Source organism: Sceloporus occidentalis, unplaced genomic scaffold (genome assembly GCF_023333645.1).
Source record: "Sceloporus occidentalis isolate IW3139 unplaced genomic scaffold, rSceOcc1.0.p SCAF_1, whole genome shotgun sequence".
Taxonomy (NCBI): domain Eukaryota; kingdom Metazoa; phylum Chordata; class Lepidosauria; order Squamata; family Phrynosomatidae; genus Sceloporus; species Sceloporus occidentalis.
The window spans coordinates 92,073,334-92,100,043 of NW_028316981.1; the positions used below are offsets into that span (position 1 = coordinate 92,073,334).

At 40.7% G+C, this 26,710-nt stretch overlaps 1 protein-coding gene across 1 annotated transcript in view; it reads left to right on the forward strand.

Annotated features, from left to right (window-relative positions):
* The window catches only part of ADAMTS2 (ADAM metallopeptidase with thrombospondin type 1 motif 2), a 118,220-nt gene that overhangs the window by 47,248 nt on the left and 44,262 nt on the right, over positions 1-26,710 (forward strand). Inside the window, exons 7-8 of the mRNA XM_089517643.1 lie at positions 2,462-2,594; positions 4,249-4,362. Of these exons, the coding sequence (XP_089373769.1) occupies positions 2,462-2,594; positions 4,249-4,362 (247 nt within the window). The remainder of the gene's footprint in view (positions 1-2,461; positions 2,595-4,248; positions 4,363-26,710) is intronic.

A 26,710-nucleotide genomic window follows, 5' to 3' on the forward strand; every position in this document is an offset into this window, starting at 1 on the left:
GTGTCTCTTCACATAATCATACTCTTCCTTCACTCCATATTTGTGAAGATCTTGCCCATGCCCAAGGAGAAACCATATTTTGTGAGGTGTTCCATATCTGGTGTTTGCTTTGCAATCTGAAAGCATATAAAGAAGTGGGCATGGGCAGAAGATCAGTGAGATGGAAGTGGTGCTTAACCCTTCCTACACATTCCAGTTCTTCCTTATAAATGAAATGACCTCTCAGATTATTTTAATTCTTCCCGTGTCCTCCAGCCAGCCTGTAATACTCAAAGTTGACCATGCAGTAGGGATGTCCTGGACCTAGGGCATTTACAAGGAAGATTTGATGGGCATTGCAAGGATTAAACACCTGTTCTCACCAGCTGATCCTTTCCTACAAATGTTAGTAACCCATCCATATGTATTATCATACCAAATGCAAATTTGGAAACACAATTGGTGAAGCAAAGTTTTGTTCTTCCTTCATTATGCCACTGGGAGGAGGAAAAATCCTTCAGGACTTTCTCTACAGAGGCCCCGTAGAGCTAACAAATTAATTCTGCATAGCTAATGCAGGTCAACATATGTCTTTGAAAAACACTTAAAGCTCATTTGTGCATATTAGCTTTTTGAGAAAGATTTTGCTATAAACTTTTTTTAACTAGTATTTTTATTACTTGGTTTTTCTCCCATGGCTTTTCATGTCAAAGTCAGAATTATTATATATTTATTTGGAGGGATTTTAAAATCATTTGTGTTTCCTAAATCACATTGCAATCTGTCTTTTCCCCTCAGGCCCTCATTTTTAAAAAATCTAGGCTTGGTATTTGTTTTTTACCTTTCTTATCCCTTCGTCTCCTATATTGCTCTCAGAAATCAGAGAGTGAATGAGTGAGTGAGTGTAAACACTGCTATAAAGCCCTGGTGGTGCAGTGGTTAAATGCCTGTACTGCACCCAGAAGGTTGTGAGTTCAAACCCAGGGGCTCCACTCAGCCTTGCATCCTTCTGTAGGTAAGGAAAATGAGTACCCGGTTTGGGAGCAGTTTGCTTCCACATTGTAAACAATTTAGAGAGTGCTGAGGTCACTGATAAGCAGTATACAAATGTAAATGCTATTGCTATTACTAAAGCTAGTTAATTAGGTTTTCAATAAGAAAAAATAATAAATCTTGCACGAAAGTCCTATGCTCACATGAAACATATTTGAGCTGGAGGAGATAACACACTGCTACAATAGGAGATTGAATGTTTGATGACTGAATGTACTGAATGTACTTGGACATTCCAGGAGTGGAAAATTAAAAACAGCATTAAATGGCGATGTATTGACAGCATCCCTGGAATTTCCTCCACCAATAAAGGACTGTGCTGACTGACATCACATCCTAGAGAAAGGACAGCAGCCACAGAACTCCTTGTGAGGGGGACCTGCAGACAACACAGGCCATTCTTGTGGGACATGAAATCATGACCTGCTCAGGAAAGGGGCTACCTTTTGTCTGCCCACTGACTTAAGGCCACTAACTTTTGTACTAGACAGTTATAATGCTATCCTTCAACTTCGTTTGCCATGGCTGCATCCCATAAAATCCTGAGCTTCATAGTTTGGTGAGAAAGTAGAGGTATGTGGCTGGGTGTTTTAAATATCCCTCCCTAAACTGCAAGCCCCAGGATTCCATGGAATGCAGTCATGGCGGTCAAAGTGGAAACAGTGCTACAGTTGTGTAGCATTAAAGGCCTTTACACACCATGGCAACAGACTGAAATGCCAAACCAAAATCAAATGCCAGACTCCTCACAGTCCAAAGAACCTGGATAGAGATGGGACACTGATGCTAGAACACCCCCTTCTTGCCTCAAGATACTCCCTTAAAGAATGCAGCTTTTTGCAAAAATGTCACAGACAGAAATGTAATAAAAGTTTTGTCCCTGTCCCTATTACTTTTCAAATAATTGTTACAAAACATTCAGAACCTCCACCCATAATCAGATAAGACCAGCAAATCAATATAAATCAGCAGATGAAATATTGCCCAACATAGTAAATAAAATTTATACTTATCATCGTTATTATTATTTTTAAAGAGAGAAATTGCATCAATTATCATTCAGTTTTCCCCAAATAGGTGAATCTAATGACAAAAAATAACAAAAGTGATTATAAAGTGTGAAATTGGCTTATCCCTGTTCTAGCAATTTCTTTATCCTTTTCAGATCACTCCTTAGGGATGTTAGGTATAATAAAAACCTTCTCTCCAACTTGCTACTGTAACAATGGACAAACTATTGTCCTGTCTCTGCTCCAAATCTGGTAGCGTGAATGCTATGCTCAGTGTAACATATGTATTAACTGTGCTTTGTGGACTCATTTCTGAGAAAGCATGCCCTTTATTTTGCTTGGAATAATCATGAACTGAAACCCCAAACACTATAAATGTCTCACATTCCATCTGTGACTGTAATTTTTCCCTACTGCAGTTCCTACGATTGTTTGCGTGATGATCCCTTTGACCACGACTGGCCTTCCCTTCCTCAGCTGCCAGGAATTCACTACTCCATGAACGAGCAGTGCCGCTTTGATTTTGGTTTGGGCTACATGATGTGCACAGCTGTGAGTACTTAGCCAAGTTTTGCTGTACTGCATCCAGGGCCTTTGCAGCTGTCCACGAAATGGTTTTAGAAGACCATTTAAATAAGAGCCTCAAGAGAAGGGCAAAGTGTCCAACTAACACAAAAGCAAAGCAGAATAACACATGCAGAGGTGTCACTGAATGTCACGTCAGCATCATGTGTTTGAAACCAGAGTCCCAGAAATTAGTCTCTCATTCACTGGGTCATCATGAGTCAAAGCTGACTTGAGGGCAAAAAACAACAGCTACACAATTTTATTAGGTGTGTTTAAAAATTGGATGAATGTGGTAAAAGGAGTGTCCCATTACATTGCTTTAATTCCTAGACAAGGCTCCAAACTTTGCTTATGTAATGCTTCTGTTTTCTCTTATGAAGCATGACCCTGTAAGAACATAAGAAGAGCCATATCTGTTTAAATCAAAGGCCTATCTAGCCCAGCATGCTGTTCCTGCAAACACCAACCAAATGTCTCTTGGCCAGCCTGCAAGCAGGACATAAGCACAATTGCACCCTCCCAGTTATATTGCCCAGAAACTGGTATCAAGAGGGATAGTGCTTCTGATACTGAAGGTAATACATAGTTCCTTGCTGAGCAATATATTGGATTGGGCTCCTGAGAAAATGGTCTCTGTTTTGTCCAACCTGGAGGCTTAATGCTTATTCATTGTGTAGTGGATAGACTTCAGAAGGGGGATTCCTTCTTCCTTGTGTGCATATATGTGCCTTCAAGTGGACTGTGGACTTATGGTGGCTTCATGAATTTCATAGGATTTTGTTAACCAAGTGATACTCAGTAGTGATTTTGTCACTTCCTTCCTCTGAAATATAGCCTACAGCACTTGATATTTGTTGGCAGTCTCCCATCCAAGTACTAACCTGGTCTGACCCTGCTTAGCTTCCAAGATTATATGGGATCTGGTGACTTTAGGGCATTTATACTGTGTCCCTTCTTCCCTACGCATTTTTATACTGGAAGCGTGAGCAGGTTGGGGTGGAATCCCTGGAGCCTGGGAGTTTGGGCAAGACAGAGTGTATGAGGACTGGGACATCCCTGGAACCTCTGAAGTGTTCCTTGTGGCTGCTTCAAGGCCCACAGGCTAGAGGCTGGGGATGGAAAAATATTTTAAAAGTGGTAAAAACATGTTTTTCAATTGCTGACAAACTCTGATGAGGAAAATCCCAGACTGATGAGAATCCTCGCAGTTCAGTGTTTATTATGTACAAAATTCAAATATGGTTGTTTTGCACAGAAAACATTTTCTTTATAAGTTGTACTTATATCCCACTTTTTCTCCAGTGTGTTTAAAACAGCTTATATGGGTTTCCAATTCAATAATTTGTCTTCACAATGGCACAGTCAGGCTGAGAGAGAGCAGTGACTGGCCCTGGATCACCCATATCTGGCATCTGAACATAACACACCACAATTCAGCTGAGGAAGTAGACTCAAGTCTCCAAAAGCTCATGCTGCCAACTTCTTTCTTTCAGTTAGTCTCTACATACTGTTTCTACAGACTAACACAGCTATATCTTTAAATTCTACCACACTGGCACTCATTTACCAACTGAATATTTGTTAGATATTATGTAAGGGGGAAACATTCAAAATAAGAATATAAATCCTTCTGTTCTAGTTCCGTACCTTTGACCCCTGCAAACAGCTATGGTGCAGCCATCCCGATAACCCTTATTTCTGCAAAACAAAGAAAGGACCTCCATTGGATGGAACCATGTGTGCTCCAGGAAAGGTAAGATATTGATTGGCATATTAAGCAATGGGTGTGGGAGGTACAGTTAAGGAATAGAGAGGGACGGAAGAAAGGGAAGGAGTGAGGCTTTGTCACCCCTTCTGATCATATCATGAGGATTCTTCATGGATACCAAAATCTGTGGGTGTGCAAGTCTCATTATTTTCAATGGCATGGTAAAACATTGTCCCTTATATAAAATGGTAAAATCAAAGTTTGCTTTTTGAATTTTTAAAAAATATTTTCAAGCTGTGAATTGTTGAAGTCATGGATGCAGAATCCATGGATGCTGCGGGATGATTATATTCTTTCAGGATATAATACTTTAGTATACCAGAAAGTGATCACCTTGGATGCTAAGGGGCTTGACAGAGCCACCTGGTTTCCCTCCAGAGGAAGCCTGCAGAACCCAAACTGGGTTCTTTTTGGCGCACACAGGCACCACCATCAGTGTGCCATTGTGCTCTGTGTCACGTAATTATGCAAGCGCGGCGCCCCGACATGTGGACACTTGTGCTTGCATCATCATGGCGGCCCCCATATGGATGGGAGGCCGCCATGATGGCAGCATTCATATGGACTAGGCTTCAGGAGTGTGTGGTTGCTGCACGCTCCCAAACCTTAGAATCGGTGCGGACACTCCCCTTCCCACCCATCTGTCTCGGGCCTACGTATTATATCCATAAAAACAACAGAACATTAAAATATTTATGTACCAAAAACCTGAAGCTAATTTTAAAATGTAAAGTAGAGAAGAAGATTAGGAGATTGGTATAGGTCCAGTGAATGTTTCTGCTATAATCATAAAAGAGATAGAAAGAGAGTCTCATGCCCTTCCACAGTTCACAAATGAAATCTGGAACACATATGGCCAAGCAACATCAGAGTGTGGTTAAGTTGGCAAATTTTATTAATAAGGAAGAACAGACCTGCTAGGAGATGCTGCAACTGTTTGCTCCTGCCTGAGCCAATTAGGAAGGGCAAGATGTTGCCCCCTTCTCCTCTCCACACTGCTGAGTTAATTGAGTGAAACTACTTTTTCACTTTGAACTCAGTTTGCAGCAATTGAAGTAAGACGATGATAAAGGGGGAAAGTGGGAGGCAGAGATGAGATGGAAATTTAGCTGTAAAAGTGGGATGACAAAGAATTAATTGGGACTGTCCCTGCCCAATTGGGACACTTAGAAACTATGGAGTCTGCCATAACTCCAAGATCATGAAAGCAACATCTGAAAGTTGGCATGGAAATTCAGGGTACCCTAGGGATGTGCATCTTGGGATTATTTTGTGGTGTTTTTTTTTAAAACAGATCAATTAATTTTAGTTAATTATCTATGGTTATGGCTACAGTATTATCTTCTAAGAATAGATGTTCCCAATCTATCTAAGGCCTTGTCTGCACTGGCCAAGATACTTTAGGGACATCCTGGAGGATCCTGACTTCAGAGCTGCCCCAAACTCTCCCTGCTACATTGAACTCTATTCCCATACCATGGTGGGTGTCTGCACACATGTCCTCCTGGGCAGTGGCTTGGTGCATTTACCATCTCCACAGGTTTCTCACATCTGAGGCCAGAATGAGAAACCCAGTGATAAATACAAGGTTTGATATTGTATAAATATAATATCAAAATTAATGATATTGGTGGTGGATGTGCTGAGTGGCTCATGGTACAGGAATGGAGGGCTCTGGATCTTTCTGGGAGAATTAAAGCAACAGGTAGGTTTTTTTTAACCATTGCAAGGCTGTTATAACTTGGTTCTGATGCAGAATGTGCTAAACATCCTGTGCACTGCTCACGCCAGAACTGGGTGCAAAATGGCAGTGGACAGAACATGACTTTTGGCCCATACAAACAAGGAGACAAGGCTGGCAGCAGACTTGAAAGATTCATTTCTTGTAATTCCATGATTTGTAGCCTTATGTGGAGTCTAGAACTCTTCAAATTGTTAAGAGAGAGGGGATGCCTAGAGGCTGGTATGAGAGAGGAGAAGAGGGGGAGGATGAGTGAGGATCCAAGGATGTAGAGATAGAAAAGATTAAGAAAGAAAAAGAATGGTAATGGAGAGAAGAGAAGGGAAGAGCAGAGAAGGAACACTGGGTGGGCAAGGCCTAAGCAGTTTTTAACCATGGCAAAGCTGGTATGTCTGTTCATAATTTTATAAAGTGCCACAAAGAGTTGTGGGAGAATAACTCTGTAAAATAGGTACAACAAGGAAGGGTCCTGTCCCAAAGGGCACTAGGCTGGGATTACTTGCCCAAACCATTGTGTATCAGTGCCACAAAAGGGCTCATGGGAATGTGCTCTAGGTGCTGTTGTTAGGTGTGAATCTGCCTTCCAGGGAAGTCTGTTTCTGTTTATAATGGCTCATTCTGTGTATCTTTGCTTTGCTTTCCATCCAAACTCCTATTAATTAATGTCATTACTACCTTCTTTGTAAAATGAAGCTATAAAGCATCTGTTTAATTAAAGGAATTAACAAGGAAAGGACAGTGCCTGTAAATTCCAAACCTTTTCATTTGTACTTTATTGTACATAACAATTAGTAGTTATGCATTTGTTCTAATGAAAAGCCGTGCAGTTTACCATGACCTTTGACAAGAAGGAATAAGTAGAAGTGATGAGTGTAATAAAAACAAATAAAGCAAAACAAAACATAATACAGTGTTACAAATCCTCTCTCCTGGGAAATGTATTTATTGTTAGTGTACAGCACAAAATATGCATGTTAAAATAACTGAATTATAGTCCTTTTCAATAGTCTTGGAAAGAATTATGCACAGGCCAAATATTACAGAATAAAATATACAAAAATTAATTTGAATTGCTTGTGTAAGAAGATTGCAGATCTGACCTTGCAGAGCTTTTCTGTTTCTCATTTGTATTATTCCTTACAAGCCTGAATGTATACATATTTTATGATGTTATTAGACTGCTGCTAAGCAGGTGAAGGGAAGAAAAAAGGGAGGGTGAAGGCAGCTTCATTAGGCCCCTGCGCATCCCCTCAAAGGGGAAAATTGTGTTTGCATTATCATCTTGTTTTTCATCTGATGAATAGTAAGAAACATAACAATACAACCTATGGGCAGAACAGCAGTGGGTTGGCAATATATACAACTTCCTCCCACCTGGCTCACATTGGATTGGAAATAAAATAAACCGCTCCCCAAAAGCCAGAAAGTACCTGTGCTTATTTTTAAAGCCAGCCCAAATTTGTCCCTCTTGCGTCATCCAATCCTTTGCCAAAGATCCTTCATTTGGAGCTCCTGATGTTAACTCCCAGACCTATCCCTCAAACCTTCAGCAGAGCAGACCTCCCTATGTATGGCCATGTTGGAGGGGGGCTGAAAACACAGATTTTAGGAAGCCTTTTGGTTGTTGAAATTAGAATGACTGTAAAATTTACAGCGCTTTATAAATAAAGGTTAATAATAATAATAATAATAATAGTGAATTGCCACAGCTTAAGACAGGATTCCAACGTCATAATTACTGACCAAGATACCAGCCATTTGTTGATTGTGTCACTGCCAAGATCTTCCATCCTACAGTCCCTCAAAAATTCCTTTCCCCTTCACTCATCCACCACAGAATTCCAGGTTGGCAGCAAATAGATGAAGATGCTCCCCAGTCTGGTGTTGAGCATGCTGTTACAGTGTGCTGGGAGATCTTGGGAATATACGTTTCCCAACAACAATTTTCAGCCCAGCCCTGCTGACCATTTCTTTCCCTGTGGTTTGAGGCTGAGGTGGGATATAACAGAAGGAAGGTGAGGGTTTTGTAGGATTGGTGACAAGGTGAGGACTAGAAACAGACCAAATTCCAGTGAGAGAAAATGGTGGTTGAAGCAGGTTTAATGCTACTTCTTATTTGAGGCAAACACTAAATGTCTGTGATAGTCACAATCTGAAACCTGCAAATATATGCCTGTGGCATAACAGGTTACTGTTTTTATATAATGCTCACTTTACTAAACATGGCCATACCAACCAGCAAGGGCAATCTGTCCATGGAATTGGATTTCTTTGGATGTCTTTCATAACATTAAGAGTGCTGCTTGGGTCATTCTCATGCTGCATCCTGCACTTTATATTTGTCTCCCCTTGCTGGATGATTGCATGCCATATGAAATGGATGATTCATTCCCAAAGCATTGGTGGCACCTAGTAGAAGCCTTAGTAATGTGTTATGGAACCTTGCAATTTAGTTGGACAGACTTGAAAAATGCATGGATCAATAAAGCAAAGTCTACAATAAAGGTAATTATTTGTTATATGCATTCAAAGTTTTTCCACCTTATGGGAACCCTAAGGCAAACCTGTCATTGGATTTTCTTGGTAAGATTTGTCAAAGGGGGGGGGGGGGTGCCATTCCTTTTTTCTGAGGCTGAGAGAGTGTGATTTGCCCAAAATTAGCCAGAAGATTTCCATGGCTGAGAAAGAATTCAAACTCTAGTCTCCTAATGTCCTAGCCTAACACTCAAACCACTACTCCATGCTGACTTTGAAAGATCATTATGTCTCTGTAATTCTGTACATAAAACTATTGACCAAGAATGGCAAACCAGTGACCAGTGATGGTTGGTGGCTTCCATGTGAACAGGGTGCTAAATCCACTCTGGGTTTCATTTACCAACAACCATTTTTGATTTGGCCTGGCCTGACCTGGCTGAACATTACTTTTCCTGTGGCGTGCTGCTGAGGTGGGATGCAGTAGATGGGGACTTTACAGGAGCTACCCAAAGTGTTACTCAAAATATCTTCAGCCATCAACTTGCTAATCTATCTCTGATGGGATTCCATCAGCTGGCTCACTAAGTGGCTTCATGCAGACAGTGGTAAATTATTAATTAGTGAATGGCCATCTGTATTTATTTTGAAACTTGCTCAGGAATAAAAATGTACCATCACATAGAAAGCAATTTCACCCTACACCGTTATTCCACTACAATTCTATGGCAACAGTTTTGCAGTTTTAGTTTGATGAGGATCTACAGTTCTCTGGCTGAGAAGTCTACATTTCTCCCTAACTTGCAGATTCCAGGATTCCACAGAATGGAGTCATGGTAGTTAAAGTGTTATCATAGTGTTATAATTGTCTAGTATGAAAAGGCCCATAGTTAGCTCAAAGAAGACTGTGTTCTATGAGACAGAAGGTGCTTGATTCAACTTACTTAGTGGCAACCACTTAAAGAAAAGTAGCTGATGGTTATCTCTCATGGAACATTCCACAGCTTGAAAACATGACTTCTTGGGACTATAACTTTAAAAAGTTGGCTGGGTAGTTTAAAGAGGTCTAGTCCGAAAATGCCCATCTCATGAGCATTCTTCAATAGAACTTTTTAAGTAGTTGCTATCAGGATAAGATAGATCAAATCTTATCTTTCTCCCCTCTCCCCTTTCCAGTGAGGTACTCCTTCTCTGTGTTGCTTTTCTGTTGCTTCTCTACTTCTCTTCTGCTAGTTAAAAACAAAAATTCCAGTTGTCCAGTATTGTGTAGCTAAAGAACTAAGGTCAATTTTAACTTTAAATTCTTCACAATGCTTTCTATTTAAGGATTTTTGTTCAGCCTGTCACAGAAAATACCTATTTCCTTCATTCTTTCTCCGTGGGCCATTCCTTATACCAGTAGTAGGCTGCTTCAGGGGTGGTAGGCCACATCAGTCTTTCAGAACCATAGGGCTGCACCTGCCATATTTTTTTCACCTAAAATTGGCCAATTGGACTTCCAGGTATCTCCGAGGATATAATTTTCACCATTTGTAGTCAATTTCAGGGTCTTTGGGCCTGTTTTAGATCTTGGAGGGTCTTCTTTCAAAATAGGAAGTGACTTCCATGTCTTTTTAAGGATTTTAAATATCTTATCTCATGAGGAAATAAAGCAGAAGTTCAGCTTGATAGTAATGCCTTTCCACGTGTCTTAGCACATGACACTGCAGTTCTTCAGTTCTCTCCCTGTGTGAGACAGTTGTAAGAGTGAGCCTTTTGTTGAACAGATTTTTCCCAGGTAGAAAAAAAGATTCGCTTTTAAGACTATCTCATGGGAAGAGAACTACAGTGTCATGTGGAAGGTACATAGAAAGGTGCTACTATCAGGCTGAACTTTTTTTTCCTTGTGTGATAGGCTCATAAGTGTCGTTGTGTGCATTGTCCACTTCTGCCTTATATCCTATACATACAGTACATATGTCTGTACAGTTTTTAGTCTATTTTAAAAGCCCTTTTGGTATATGTATATTTTGTACATGTTAGTAAATTCTAGAGAACTAGCATGATATAGTGGTTTGAGCATTGAACTATGGAAGACCAGATTTCAAAACCTTGCTCAGCCATGGAAACCTAATAGATGACCTTGAGCAAGTCACACTTTCTCAGCATCAGAGGAAGGCAAAGGCAAACTACTGGGCTTATAATAATAAAATAATATTTTTATTTTTATCCTGCTTTTTGCCAAGCAATCAAAACAGCATACAACAGTCTAAAATATATCCATATATACATAGTACCCCCCTTAAAACAAGATTAAACAGTATAAAACTAAAACTAACTTTTTTAAAATCCAAACAATAACCATGAGCAGAGTTCGATGAATGGGGAAGTCTTTTTTGTGGCCGAGTATTTTATTCTGGGAAGGCCTGTCGGAAGAGATCCATCTTAATGGCTTTTTTGAAGCTCTCTAGATTGGTAATTTGATGGATCTCGGCCGGCAGGCCATTCCATAAGTTGGGAGCAGCTGCAGAAAATGTCCTCTGGGAGGTCGCCGTCAATCTGGTCTTTAAGGGCTTAAAGTGAAAGATGTTTGCTTTAGAGTCACCATCAGTAAGAAATGATGCAACAACAGCAACAACAACTAGTAAATCCTAACGTTACCACTTTTTAAAATGTTTGTTATTGCAGTTGACAACTCCAAATATAATAAAACAACATGTAACAATATTCTATTGCTGTTATGCCTAATATGGCACTTTGGCAGAAACACTTTCTGGCTTCTTTAAAGTGATGAGGGATTCCTTGTGTGTGCTGGATTGTATTGTTTGATGAAAAACCTTTGGCTCTCATGTAACAGGAAAAATTAGAATTTTATGTCATCTTGTAATGTAAAGAAATATATGCTTTTCTATTGCCCCTATCTGTTCCCTGAAGACTTTTAAAGGGAAACAGGAGTAGGAAAGGCTATTGCATTTCCATAAAGTGGAAGACGTTTGTACGCCCACTATAAATATGCATTAATGTTAATGGTTTTATTCAGTATTTCCATTGCACAAGTTATGTAACTCTGCTGGTAAAATGTTCTCAGTTACTACTGAAACAAGCAAGGATTTTTTTAAAGACCTATGGCAAATGCAAGTGAGATTATACATATGTTTGTCTATAACAGATCCCAGCTAATGTATTTGCAAAGGCTTAATTCTCACTGAATTGGGAAGCCTGTTTCTAGCCTATACTATTTCAGTCTGGAGGTGGGAGCTTAACATAATCTGGTTGCATCTATAGAGAAACAGTTCCCTGCACACAGAAAACTAGCATGCCAGAATGAGCAGTAAACTAGAGCTCTTGTCTTCTGATCTGTACCTTTCTTTGTGGAGTCTTTAATGGTACAGCCTGCATACAGGAAGAGTGGAGCCAAAGAGACTACCTCAGACACCAAATTTGATTTGAGTATTGGCATATATATTATTTAAAGTCTTCTAAAGGCTCCTTCAAACATTTTCAGAAGGCTAATATGATATTATCATAGAGAGCAGCATGGTGCAGTGGTTTGAATGTTGGAATACAACCCTGGAGACCAGGGTTCAATTTTCTGCTCAGCCATAGAAATCCACTGGGTGACCTTGCCTTGAGCAAGTCACACTCTTTCAGCCCCAGAAAATCCCATGATAGGGTCACCTTAGGATCTCCAAAAGTCAGAAATGACTTCAAGGCACAGAAAAGAAATATGATATTAAATGAATTGTGCTAATCATTTTTAATTTCTATTCATACTTTTCTTGGAAAAAAACTTGACATACCCAGATTCCTTATCTGGCAGGACCACTGGAGTCAATCACAAACAGTCATCAGATAGGAAATTATGATAAATCTTTTACTGCAGAAGCCAGACAAGAGTCAGGAATGGTCCTTGATTCACAACTGTGTACCATACGAACTATAAGTCAGCTGCTCTGGCAAGAGTACAAGTACAATAAACAGCAACCATACTTAGAGAATGTTTGCATGATCATAGTAACTCTTGGTTTTGCATTCTTTCAGTTACTAAATCAGCCATGGTGCAACACCAGTGTAAATAAGGTCATACAGGCTGAGCTTTTCTTAAGCTTAAAAAAAGAAAGAAAGAAAAGAATGAAAGAAGTAGGTTTCTTTTTCCTCAGTTAAGTTCTTGAAGGAAGCAAATAGCTCTCAGCTCTTTGTCCAAATATTTTTTTAAAAATTGGAATAGTGTCAGGGAAACAGAGAACAGAATTATAATCAATTAAAGATGTTGGTTTGGAAATATCGAGTCCCTTCCTCACCCCCACCTCCAATTTTAAAGACATGCAGTTATCATGATTTCATACCACTATTCCCAATGCCCATTATTAAAGCACAAGCCAATCTAAACATGGTTGGTGTGTTTGGGAAATATCCTGGCTTTGCAAGTGCTGAAGAAATTAAGTGCCAGAAGTTGTTATGGTGTTGGTTTTATTTAGCTAGCCTTAGCTCACAGAAGTGTTTCTGAACTCTTCCCAACCACAAAGACGGGGCGGAGGGAGAAAAAGATCACTCCAAGGACCTCCAGTGAACAAAAGAGACTAGGACCTGAAGCAAAGGATGCGAGCTACAGGAAAAGAGATTCCACCTCAACATTAGGAGGAACTTCCTGCCAGTAAGGGCTGTTCGGCAGTGGAACATACTCTCTTGGAGTGTAGTGGAGTCTCCTTCCTTAGAGGTTTTTAAACAGAGGCTGGATGGCCATCTGGCAGGGATGCTTTGATTTAGATTTCCTGCATGGCAGAGGGTTGGACTGGATGGCCCTGGCAATCTCTTCCAACTCTATGATTCTATGATCCGCTGGGGTTTGGTTCCAGGAACCTCTGTGAATAACAAAATCCGTGTATGCTCGTCCCATTATTATTATTAATTATTATTTATTTTATTTTTATACCGCTATTCCTTGGAGATCATACCGGGCCATTAAATACAATGGCATAGCAAAATGGTGTCTCTTATATAAAATAGAAAAATCGAGGTTTGATACTTGAAATTTATACTTTTTTTGAATATTTTCAAGCCATGGATGCTTGAATCTATGTATAAAAAATCCGTGTATAAGGAGGGCCAACTGTAATTAAAAATATGTGTTTTCTGATGGTCTTTGGTGACCCCTGTACACACACGTGTATGTCACCAATAGGGTTTTAAACATTTTCTCCCAGAAGTGTTAAATTTTAAAGAAAATCAAAATGTTTTAAGTGTGGGGGGCAATTGTGGGCTTTAATTTTAATTCATAGTCTAAAATGCAAGAAAATTCCTGCAAAAGTACACAGCAGTAGACTTATATTTATTTTTATAAGCAATTGAAAAACACTAAAGTGTTTAAAGGTTGCATTTGGTCCCTCCCCAGGGTCAGGGTACTTTTTAAAGCATGGTAATATGATGCATTTGCATCAGTTATAATTTCCTGGTAACTTACGTTTATTCATGCAAAGAGACAGGAAGCCAGGTCCACCAGCATAGTTATTCAGAGTCCAGGCTGCTTAGGAAGGAGAATGGAGGTAGTCAGCTTGGTAAATTTCCCAGTGCTGCCCCGACTACAGGGAAAACCTCTTGTGTAGGGAAGTAGTGGATACTTCCTTACACAATATAATGAAATGTACATTCCTTAGCATTCTTAGCAGTTGTGCTAGTGTACATTTACAGTTTCCAGCCATTAAGTATTAGGAATATAGAACAAATATGGGCTTATCCTGTACTGAATCAGGCTAATTCAGAAAAAAATTAGGAGAGATCACCAAAAGCAAAGGCTGCAGATGCACACTTCCTTCATATCACTGGATAATATCTCAGTAGTAGTAGTAAAACTACCAGCACAAGTTCTTGGCCTACAGGGCAACATAATGCCTGAAAAAGGTGCAAGTATATTTTATTACCCCCTGGCCTGCATGGAAGTTAAGAGTAAGAGCCATCAGTGGAATACGCTGCCTCAGAGACTGGTGGAGTCTCCCTCTTAGAAGGTTTTTAAACAGAGGCTGGATGGCCATCTGTCAAGAGTGCTTTGATTGTAAATAAAATTTATGAAAAAAGAAAAAAAGTATTTGTTTGTTTGTGCCAAAATGCAACTAATTTTATGTGGATCCACTTTTATCCAGAAATAGTTGTGCAGATCACATCTGGTTACTAAATAATTCCCCAATGTTCAACTGAGCATGATGAATCCAAGAGGAAGCTAAATAAATAAATAAATAAATCTCTCAAACAAGGTAATTGCCCCTCTCCAGGGTCTTTCCTCAATCTGTTCCCAACCCACATCCTCCATACCCTATCAGTACAGAGGTGAAAGGGCCCCAAATAATCACAAGGAATGAAGAAAAAGGTAGATGTAGACACAGTGCAGCCTTGGATGCTTCATCTCTGAGCATGGTCCCCCACAAATGATTCTATTGAGGGAAGAAGAAACAAATGCTACCCTTCATCCCACCAGGTGGGGAGTAGAAAAAAATACATTTGATTCAGAGAAAATGTCTTCCTGGCCCAATCTGTCATCCTCCCTCCAACAACTGATTCACTGCAGAAGGAAAGAGCAATGGCCAGAGGCAAAGGAATAAAACGGCTTTTATGCTTGTCTCTTCTGCACTGTTTTTCTTTGTGGGCTCCCACTTTTAAGTCCCCCCCCCCAAATAGCTGGAGAATTAAATAGAAAGATACCATAAAGGAAATTAACCAAGGGGAAAAAATTCTCCAAAGGCAATCAGCACAGTCCAGATGATTTCCCACTGAGAAAGCTGACCTCAGCTTCTCCCAGACAGGAGACAGATGGATAAATATGTGCTGTGTTAGTCACCACAGAGACAGAGGATCTTGGACTCTCTGAGAGAATTTTCACTGGCTTCCACACAGCCTTTTTCTGCTGCTACAGCCTTCATAAGCAGTCATCCTTTAGCAGATTAACAGATGTTGTGGGGTAGACCAGACCTGCTAACACATGCTATGTCTCGAAGGGACAGAGAAATGTAACATCCCTTGTAGGCAGGGTTTTACCACACAATTAAAAGAGACTGAAACTATGAAACCTGAAGAACAATATACAGTCTGGTTACATAGGACAGGCTGTAACTGGCCATAGTCGGTTGAACGCCTATCACTGTTCCTTTGCAACTTAGATTCAAGTCTTATGACATTCTATGGGCAGAGAGAATGTATGAAATAATCTGAGGGAATGCATTTTGCCTATTCAAAACCAATAAACTGCAACTCACTGGGCTCAGGCTACATATTATCTGGAACTGCTGCAATAGGAAGCTTATTATTCTGTTGTTAGTGGTCAGGAGAAGTGAGCTATAGTTTACATGGTCACCAGAGGTCATTGGACTATTTTGTCATGCCTTAATTTTCCATTCATTCATTCAAAATCTTCCTTCTTCTCCACTTTTGGAGGGGGCTGCCATTGTGCAGCCATAACATTTTCTCTGATGGGTTTGGGAAGAGATAAGAACTCTCTGGCTGAGAAATCTAAATCCCTAACCTAGAAATCCTAGGATTCCATAAGATGTAACCATGGCAGCTAAAGTGAGCAGTAAGAAAGGGCCCCAAATTTTGGTACATGCCATGGTTGTAGATGAAAGAAGTCTTTCACCATCACTTAACAGCAGACCCTCCAGCTCTCTGCAAATGTTACACAATGCATGGAGGGATCCTACTGAATAAGGTGGGATGTAATGCAGACGGTAAGGAATCTGCAAAACTGGAGTGGAGAAATCTTCAATAAACGGAGCTCCTCAATCCATAAGTGCAGATCTATGGAATGCAGATTACAGTGAACTGTACGTTTCATATGCTACATCCATAATGGGTGTTGCCTTCCTTGTTATATAACTTTCTTGAAAATCAGGGTCCTATTAAGATGCCCTGTTAAAGTAATTCAAATGGTAAAGAACCTTCACAGGAAGACACGATTTCACTCTTTGTTCACTCTAAAGCTACTGAAGTTGGGGGGGGGGGGGGGACCACTCTGTTCTGGTTGACTCCATTCATATAACAAGACCTGTACCAGCTCTTACACAGCGTCCCACAAAATCAGTTAGGGTTTCTTTAAGATAAACTGCTATGACCAACAAAAGTCTATACAATAGCAGCATCTTCTTGCTATAAATTTATCTCATTCCAACAACAAAAATGAAAATTGTTAAAAAGTCATTTAGGGAATATCTTTTAAAAAGCTAGTCTACAATATGCTAACAGTTCTTTTATCTGAATAAACTACAACATTTTGTATAAAAAGTGGGACCACTCTTTGTGTTTGTTTTGTCTCATCAGGATTTTCAGTACTTAACTCCCCCATGTTTTTCTATTATTTCTTGAGTTTTTAAAATTATTCTTTCTATCTCTATTGTTATGTGCCTTCAAGTTGACTCCAATATACGCTGACTTACCCTTCTTGGCAAGATTTATTCAGAGGCGGCTTGCCTGTCTCTGAGTTATTATTATTATTATTATTATTAAACTTTATTTCTAAAGCGCTGTAATTATACACAGCGCTGTACAGAGCCGGTAAAATTAAAAAGTATATAAAAGCCTGCCCAAGGCGTACATTCTAAGATAACAATAAATCTGAGGTTGAGAGAATGTGATTTGCCAAATTCACCCATGGCTGAGTGGATCGATGTCAATGTCTGAGTGTGGGTTTGAAACCTGGTCTCTCAGAGTCCTAGTCCAACCTTCAGACCACCACACTGTCTCTTTGCACAGCAAAAAAATGGAGCAGTGTACACTTTAGTCTAGTTTAACTTGGTTCTAGATTCACTTTCCACCAACCTACAGCATCCCACAAAGTATCCCTGAGGGAATGTGGCCCTTACAGAAGAAAGATTGGCCATGTATATAATAGATTATATGTTTTTTTCTTACATGACACTATATACTAGGTTATTCATTTAAGCAATGCCTATGGCAGATTCAGTGGAACTAATAAATACTTGCAATTTGCTTGTTTGTTTCCACCCACGTATGAACAGCAAATGGCAATCTAACCTGCTGCTCATCAATATGTTGAAAGAGCATATTACATGTATTTACCAGAGAAAGGGTTAGCCTTGTTCCTCTGTTGCACCAACAAAACAAAAACCACAAAAAAAAATAATTGTGGGATTCTAAAGACTAATATATTTTGTTTTGCTGAAACCTCCATGGACCACAGCCCACCTGCCACTCATAATAGCTTATTACAAGTAAAACCCGTGAATCTTTAAGGTGCCAGGAGCTTCTTTTCAGTATTCACATCTGTCTAATCATGGGACTTACACACAAAGTAGGAACAGAAAGAATGCCCAAAGAATTGGGGTGGGGGGAGAAAGGGGGATTTCTTGAGAGTTGGGAAATCCCAATGAGAAGAACTGTTTTTCCCTGAAGAAAAAACATGGCCCTATAATCCTGTATTGAGGCAAATTAGCTCAGTACAAGACTCACCATATCCTTATGCCCTAATATAGCTAAGTAGTGATCAGGGGAAGGCAGACTGCAGCCAAGAATCATCTTGCTGTATTCTGATAGCTGAGCACAACAATCCTGTAGGATTCCTGGAAGATGCCTGCATTGTTGTGCACTAGCTATCAGAACATAGACAGGTGATCTTTGCCTGCCCCTACCATCCCCTGACCTGGCCATTTAGGTGGAAAGACAAAAAATAGTGAGTCTTGGAAGGGGTCTTTCTCCCTGCTGTGAGGATGCTGTCGGGTATGCTTTGATTGAGAGTTCCTGCATGGCAGGGGGTTGAGCTGGATGGTCCTTGTGGTCTCTTCCAACTCTATGATTCTTGTCTTCAAAAACTGCAGTTTTCAAAGATGTTCTGGCAGTGGAGAGTAAACTGAATACTTTATTTTCTGTTTCCTCCCACCCCAGGGAAAAAGTTAAGAGTGTTGCAAGTTAACACAGGGATGCCATCTCATTACTGGAAATGATCTTGTGCAGGCTGGTGATGAATTTCACTAAGGCCAAGATACTGTTTAAGTGCCAGCAGAGTGGTCATATCTGCCAATGTGCTTTTGCAGAGCTTCCAGTGCTGCCAGCTGTGAAACCTCAGCATAGGATTGCCAGTGACCATTTTCATAAAGGACGTGCCTTACTTGAGGGCTGGAAGTCTAGTCCCTTACAAGACTGGCAGGTTTTCCTTATTGAAAGCATATCCTTTTATAGAGACTAAATGCAAAAAAGTCAGTATTGATGAGTTTGGGTATTTTGAGAAAAGGTGAGACTAAGTTGCAGGAGCAATCGAGCATGTCTGAAGCTCACTCCCAATATATATCACTATGATATGATTGAAACAGATTCAGTGCTGTTGTTCATTACATAATGAAATTATGTAACCTGTCAACCCTCCCTCAGCCTGTAGTTGCTGGCTTGCAGTCTCATGGCCAGTTATTGGATTTCTGGAATTGGAAAGGGATTTCTGGGCAACATGTAGCTGAAGTCACACAGCTAAGTAGAAGGACCAGCGGTTCCATCCTGAACCTTCAGTGTACTTGCTGGAGGTCCAGGAGAGTCATAGCTTCTCTCTTGTCCTAGCTCTTTCACTATAGCCAGATTGCACCTAAGAGCCTCGTATGCTTTCAAACTGAGGTTGTTCACTCATGGAAGGGGGAATCATTGTATAAGAGATGCTAGCTACGTACCATGAAAGAAAGAGAAGTGTGATTTGATATCTGGTATGGTTTTTTTTTTCCTAATTGTGAATTTCATGTTTTGAATTCTTTGTTTCTGCTGGCAGTGGGAGTTCAGCCATATGTTTTGCATATAGTGCCTGCCAAAAGCCTAGATGCAAAATCTGGTTAAGCTATATAAAACTTATTGTGAAGCTGATTATTAGGAGAAGCAAGTGAATGGTTGCACTTGTTGCTTGGCCATCTGTGTGCATGCACATATGCTTGGATCCTCATATACTGAAAGAAACGAATATATGTGAGCTGGAAATGTAGCCTTATATAAAAGTAGTAACACAGTTGAAATATTTTCTAGCTCCTCATCATATCAGTATATCTTTATATAAATTAATATGTTAACAGTCAACTTTTCTTAATGAATCTGGCACTCTCCACATGCCTTGGGCTGATGCCACACTGCAAAATTAATGCAGTTTGACACCATATTAACTGCCATGGCTTAAAGCTGTGGAATTCTGGGATTTGTAGCTTTGTGTGATATTTAACCTTCTCCATCAGAGAGCTCTGGTGCCACAACAAACTGAAACCATGACAGTTAAAGTGGTGTCAAACTGCATTAATTATATAAAGTGGCACCAATCTTGTACTACAGATTCCATCAGCCAGCATGGCCAGTGGATCATAGTTGATAAAAGCTGTAAGCCAGAAGAGATGGAGGTTGCCAAGTCAGAAAAGGGCATGCTTACTTACCTAGGAGTAAGTCCCAGTTAACTCATTGGGTTGTACACAGCTGGGCCCTCTCACTGACACACTGGCTTCTTTCATGAACAGTTTACCATTTGTGCCCACATTCAGTCAAAATCTGCTCCAAAATCTGAGGAAGGAGGTGAAAGGGGGAAATGCATAGGATTCATTATAACATGAAAATGAATTTCAACATGGTGAAATACAAAGTACTACTCTTAGGCAGAAAAAGTGAAATGCACAGATATAGGATGGGTGACACCTGGCTTGACTGTTGTATGTATGAAAATGATCTAGGACTCTTAGTAGACCACAGGCTAAACATGAGTCAACAGTGTAATGCAGCAGCTTTAAAAATCAATGTGATTCTAGGCTGCATCAATAGGAGTACAGTGCCTACATCAAAGGAAGTAATAGTACCACTCTAGTCTGCTTTGGTCAGACCTCACCTGGAATACTGTGTCCAGTTCTGTGCACCACAAATTAAGAATGATATTGACAAGCTGGAACATGTCCAGAGGAGAGTGACCAAAATGGTAACATTGAAAGATATAGCTGTGATAGTTTGTTAAATCAGTATGTGGAGAGATCTTGTAGCACCTTTGAGACTAACTGAAAGAAAGTAATTAGCAGCATGAGCTTTCATAGAATTCAGTCTACTTCCTCCAAAAGCTTCTGAGGAAGTAGACTGAAGATTATGAAAGCTCATGCTGCCAATTTCCTCCTTTCAGTTAGTCTCAAAGGTGCTACAAGACCTCTCCACATACAAAATGATAAAAGGTCTACAAATCATGCTCATATCAGGCACATCCCACCTGACCCTCAGCACCCTTCCCAGCCAGAGGGTTATATGGGATGTATTTAGTACCTTGTAAAGGAAGAGGTTGGGCAGCAAACCAGGTGGCTCTGCCTCTAGTGTCCCTTAGGCTTTCCTTCTCATGGCCCCATCTTTTGCCTCACCAGCCCTCATGAGCATCAACCACCACTGATTTGAGGGTTGTACATGTGGAAGTTGGGTCATGCAATGCATCTCCCCAACCCCTGGCATTTCCCAGCTTTTCATCTCCTGGAAGGACATATGAAATACTGTCCTAACAATGTTAGTGACAAGTGTTGTACAGGGATACAGTGGGAAAGACGAATCAGCGACATTCTTACATCCGAAGACCTCTACTTGTGCAAAATACCACCAAATGATTTCATGTAGTGCCTCACTAACATTGTAACTCTATACAAAAGGCTCATGTTGTTTAGGAAAATACTCCTCCAACTTCTAGGCCTCATTCCCACTTACAGATAAATCGGTGTGCTATGGATCGATTCAACAGCAGAGCGTAGTTCCCACTACATTTGCCCCAATCACATTTTTCCCTCTAAAATAATCCACTTGTGGTTCACATTCATGCATGAATCGATTCAAAATGGACCCACTCCAGCAGGCTGAAGGGCAAATTTAAATTGATTCCTATCCTCTTCTAGTTCACACTTGCATGGAACTGATTTATCAAAAAAGATGTGGAAAACATCAGCATCAGAAAGACGCAGGTTAAATGGGTCTAGCGCATGGCCCCCCTCTTGGAATTGCTTCATCGATTCAATTCAAGTGGGAACCAGCATCGTTTGAAACTGTTCAAACCAATTTGCAATTCAGTTGAAAAGGTAGTGGGAATGAGACCCTAGAGAGGTTTTTCAGGAAGCCCCCACCCTTAAGCAACTGGTGGATGCAATCCACTTCCCCATACTCATTGTTTTAAAAAGATGTTCTAGAAAAGGTGGCAGTGTAAACCCCATGGGTACTTTCCAGGAAAACATGTATTTTGTCTAATTTGCCTTTGCTTTCTTAGCTGTCTAAGGTGCTTTTTAGTTTTTGGTGACTCCTGGAAGCAATTGGAACCACTCATTAACTGTCTGAAGTGTTCAGTCATCTTTGGTAGCAGCACTTATTGCTTCCAACAGCTGCCAAATATCCCAGCAGTGTCTCAGCGACACAGTTTTTAACAGACTGTGGCTCCTGGGATCATTATTAATGATTGAACCACACACTTGGAAGTGTTTGTTAGCTCTCTTTCTCTGATTTCTCCTGATCACATCTGAAGTTGGAAACCCAAATGGTGAAGGTACAAACATACCGGAGGTGGGAGAAGGGAATGGAAATGTTTTCTATTTTGTGTGTGTTGCATAATATGTGTGTTCTGAGGGGAATATTCAAAGAACATGTGTATTCGGGAGAGATGTGCAGGCAAAATGCAGGAATGAAAAGTTGCCATGTAGTGATGGAATATGTAGGGAAAGTATGTTGGGAAAGTTCAACAAATACTTGTGATGTGTGGAAATAGTGTGTTTTCCCACATTAAAAAAATTAGAAAAAAAATGCTGAGATCCTACATTTGGAGATGAATGTGTCTCATGTAGCTATGTCTTCCTAGCTACTACTTCTGATGATGCTCCCGAAAAACATCTTGTAAGCAGCACACACACACACACATGCCATGGTCATTTCTGTGCTGTTAGAGAGTGAGGGGATGGGCAGGGATGTGTCCAGCTATTATTATCCTGACACTGGAGGCACAGCAACAGGCATTGGTGAGACATCTGGGGGTCCTTCGGAGGTCCCTGTAGATGATGTCCTTGTTATTATTATTTCTTACCTTCTTTTCCCCATGGATCTAGGTGGGGAACAATAACAATTAACTGACAAACAACATCAGTTAAAAGACATCATTTAAAAAACACATAAATTTAAAAGAACAAAAATGAAATTTACAGTCTTAGATGTACAATCCAGATGTAAAATTCATAATTTAAAATCATCTAGATAAGTCTGCTGGAAGAGACTGGTTTTCAGTGCAGTTTTAAATTCAGATAGTATATTCAGTTGTCAAATCTCTTTTGGCAAGTCATCCCACAGTCTAGGGACGGCTGAAGAAAAAATCCTCTGGCTGACAGTTGCCAACCTAGTCCTGGCTGACTGGAATTCAAAGATATACATAGCTGTGTTAGTCTGTAGAATCAGTGTGTAGAGAGATCTTGTAGCAACTTTGAGACTAACTGAAAGAAAGAGGTTGGCAGCATGAGCTTTCATAGAATTCAGTCTACTTCTTCCACTAAATGCATCTGAGGAAGTAGATTTAAGTTTATGAAAGCTCATGCTGCCAACTTCTTTCTTTCAGTTAGCTTCAAAGGTGCTACAGGTTCTCTCTATATACTGGCTGACTGGAGTAAATGTCCACCAAAGGACCTGAGTGTACAAGGAGGATTATATGAGAGAAGGCAATCCTATAGGTAACATGGACCCAAATCATGTAGGGCTTTAAAGGTAATAACCAACACTTTGTACCTTGCTCAGAAAACTAATTGGCAGTCAATGGAGTGATTTTAATATTGGTGTAATGTGATCACTCCTGGATGTCCCAGTATTCAATCTGGCTGCCATGTTTTGAACTAAATGAAGCTTCTGAACTTGGTACAGAGGTAGCTCAGTGTTCAGTGCATTTCAAAGGTCCAGCCTGGAGGTTGCCAGCATGTACACTACCATCTTTAGGTCTTCCTAGAAAGGGGTGCAATTAATATAAGAGCTAAAGCTGATAGTAAGCACTCCTGGCCATTGCATCTGAGCTGTCATTTGGTGCAATGGATCCAGAAGCACCACCAAACTACAAACATAATCTTTCGGGGGGAGTGTAACCTCATCCAGATCTGGTTTACATACCTCCAAACCCAGGTTAGGAGCCTTGATAGTAAGCACCTCTGTCTTGTCTGGATTCAGCTAATATTTGTTTTTCCTCATCCAGTCCATTACCTCCTTCAGGCATTCATTCAAACGAGACATACTATCCTTAGCTGAGGATGTATTTGAAGGTATGGAGAAATATATTTGGGTGTCATATCAATAGCACCCTGTCCCATGCCTCCGGATGATCTCCCCCAGCAGTTTCATGTAGACATTGAATAGCATTGGAAATAGAACGGCACCTTGTGGTATGCCATATAACAACTCTTTTTTTGAGAAGCAGCTATCCCCAAGCACCACCATCTGGAACTTGCCCGAGAAACAGGACCACTGAAGCACAGTGCCTCCAATTCCCAAATCACCCAGGCATTCAAGAAGGATACCTTGTTCGATGGTATCAGATGTCGCTAAGAGATCCAAAAGCACCAGCAAGGACACACTCCCCCGTCAATGCTCAGGCAAAAATCATCCATTAAAGTGACCACAGCAGTCTCAACTCCATATCCTGCTCTGAAGTTGGTTTGAAGTGGATCTAGATAATTTGTGTCATCTAAGACTGCCCGGAGTTGGAAAGCAATTGCCTTCTCAATCACCTTGCCCAGAAAAGGGAGAATTAATACTGGTCTATGGCTGTTTAAGTCCAGGGAGGGCTTTTTTAGAAGTGATCATACCACTCCTTCTTTTAATCGTGATGCAAAACTTCCCTTCCTGAGAAATGCACTAATATATTGTAATTGAAATCTAATTGTATCTCCTCCCTGGAAGACCAGCCAAGAAGGACAGAGATCAAGAGGACAAATTGTCTTCCTTATGTGCCCCAGCAGCTTGTCCACATTGTACTCACCAGTTGGAAGTGATCCAGTATAATCTTACTCACAGAGTCGCTGAGCACCACATTGTTAACTTCCACTGCAATGAAGACATCTAATTTGGTTCTTATCCAAGAAATTTTATCTGTGAAATGATCATTAACAGTATCACATCAAACTGCTGAAGGTTATAGAATTGGATTCAGGAGGAAGGGTGCCTGAGTTAAAGTTTTCACCACCCTGAACAATTCAGCTGGATGCGAATTTACAGACGCAATGTGTGCAGAGTAGTAAGCTTTCTTCGCTGCACATATTGTCACCATCTGCATTCCAGTTGTCATCCTTCCCATGCTTTCTGCCTCAGGGAAAGGCAATGCAAACCTCCTCTGAATAAATCTTGCCAAGAAACCTGCATAAGCTTACCTTAGGGTCACTATAAGTTGGAAACTACTTGAAGGCACAGAAGAAGAAGAAGAAGAAGAAGAAGAAGAAGAAGAAGAAGAAGAAGAAGAAGAAGTCGTCTGACTTACACTATTGTAGTTCACTAACAGGATGCCAACCAAAGCCATTTGTTTTATTATGACTGAACTTTGTCCTTGGATTCTGGCCATTGTCCCATGGTAAAACCACTCTAGCATCTTTGGGGTCTGATCATATCCACTGCTGGGATGAAACTCCACATACCTTTCTACTGAAGCATTGTTGCTCTCGGTTCAAAAAAGGGTTCCCTGCTTCTGGTGTAGAGCCAATATATCATGGAAGGGTGGAAGTGAACATCCACTTGCCCTGCCCATTCAATCTGCCATCCTTGTAGTGCACAAAATGTTACAATGAGACTTGTGGACACTGAGTACAATGTACATAGGTACAATCTACATGATGGGTTGTCTACATATCAGGGGGGAAAACAAATTGCCTCTGAATGTGTGCTGATCAGGACAAACAATGCATGGCATTTTCCCTGAATCTGGCATGATCAGGACACATGACACAGGGCCCAATCACCAGCAGCTCAGAGCAGAACACCTTAATTTAGATTTTAAAAAGCTCACTTTGCTGCAGAGTTTCCAGGAAACTCTGATGTGTACTGCATGTGTCCCATCAATTCGTAATGTATTCAGGAGGGGGAGGATAAATCATCTGGCCAGTTCCACCATTTTCAGCTCCTGCCACCATCTGTTCTCAGAAGTAGGACATATTGCTGCCTGACAGGGAGCATCGTTTATTTTCCCCACCCAAAACAATATTTGCTTGTGAGGTGCCCAGTGCCTCAAAGCGTGCCACAAGGAGTAGCATGGAGGAGGGGGGAAATGTCATTCCAGGTGATTTTTCTGTCCTCAGTGTCACTCCTACAACCATAGAATCATAGAGTTGGAAGAGACCACAAGGGCCATCCAGTCCAACTCCTTCCCATGCAGGAAATTTCAATCAAAGCATCCCCGACAGATGGCCATTCAGCCTCTGTTTGAAGACTTCTAAGGAAGGAGACTCCACAACACTCCAAGGAAGTTTGTTCCACTGTCAAACAGCCCTTACTGTCAGGAAGTTCCTCCTAATGTTGAGGTAGACTGTCTTTTCCTGCAGCTTGCATCCATTGTTCTGCGTTCTAGTCCCTGGAGGAGCAGAAAACAAGCTTGCTTCCTTCTCAATATGACATCTCTTCAGATATTTAAATGGGGCTATCATATCACCTCCTAACGTTCTCTTCTCCAGGCTAAATATACTCAGCTCCCTAAGGCGTTCCTCATAGGCCATGGTTTCCAGACCCTTCACCAGTTTCTCAACATCCTTTTTAAATTGTGCCCAGAACTGGACACAATATTCCAGGTGAGGCCTGACCAAAGCAGAATATAGTGGCTCTATTACTTCCCTTGATCTAGACACTATACCTCTATTGATGCAGCCTAAAATAGCATTGACCTTGTTAGCTGCCACATCGCACTGTTGACTCATGTTCAACTTGTGGTCTACTTGGACTCCTAGATCCCCTTCACGCGTAGTTTCATTCAGCCAGGTGTCCCCCATCCTATATCTGTTCATTTCATTTTTCCGTCCTAAGTGCAGTACCTTACATTTCTCCGTGTTGAATTTCACTTTGTTAGCTTTGGCCCAGCTTTCTAATCTATTAAGGTCATTTTGAATTTTGATCCTGTCCTCAGGGGTATTAGCTACTCCTCCTAATTTGGTGTCATCTGCAAATTTGATAAGTATGCTC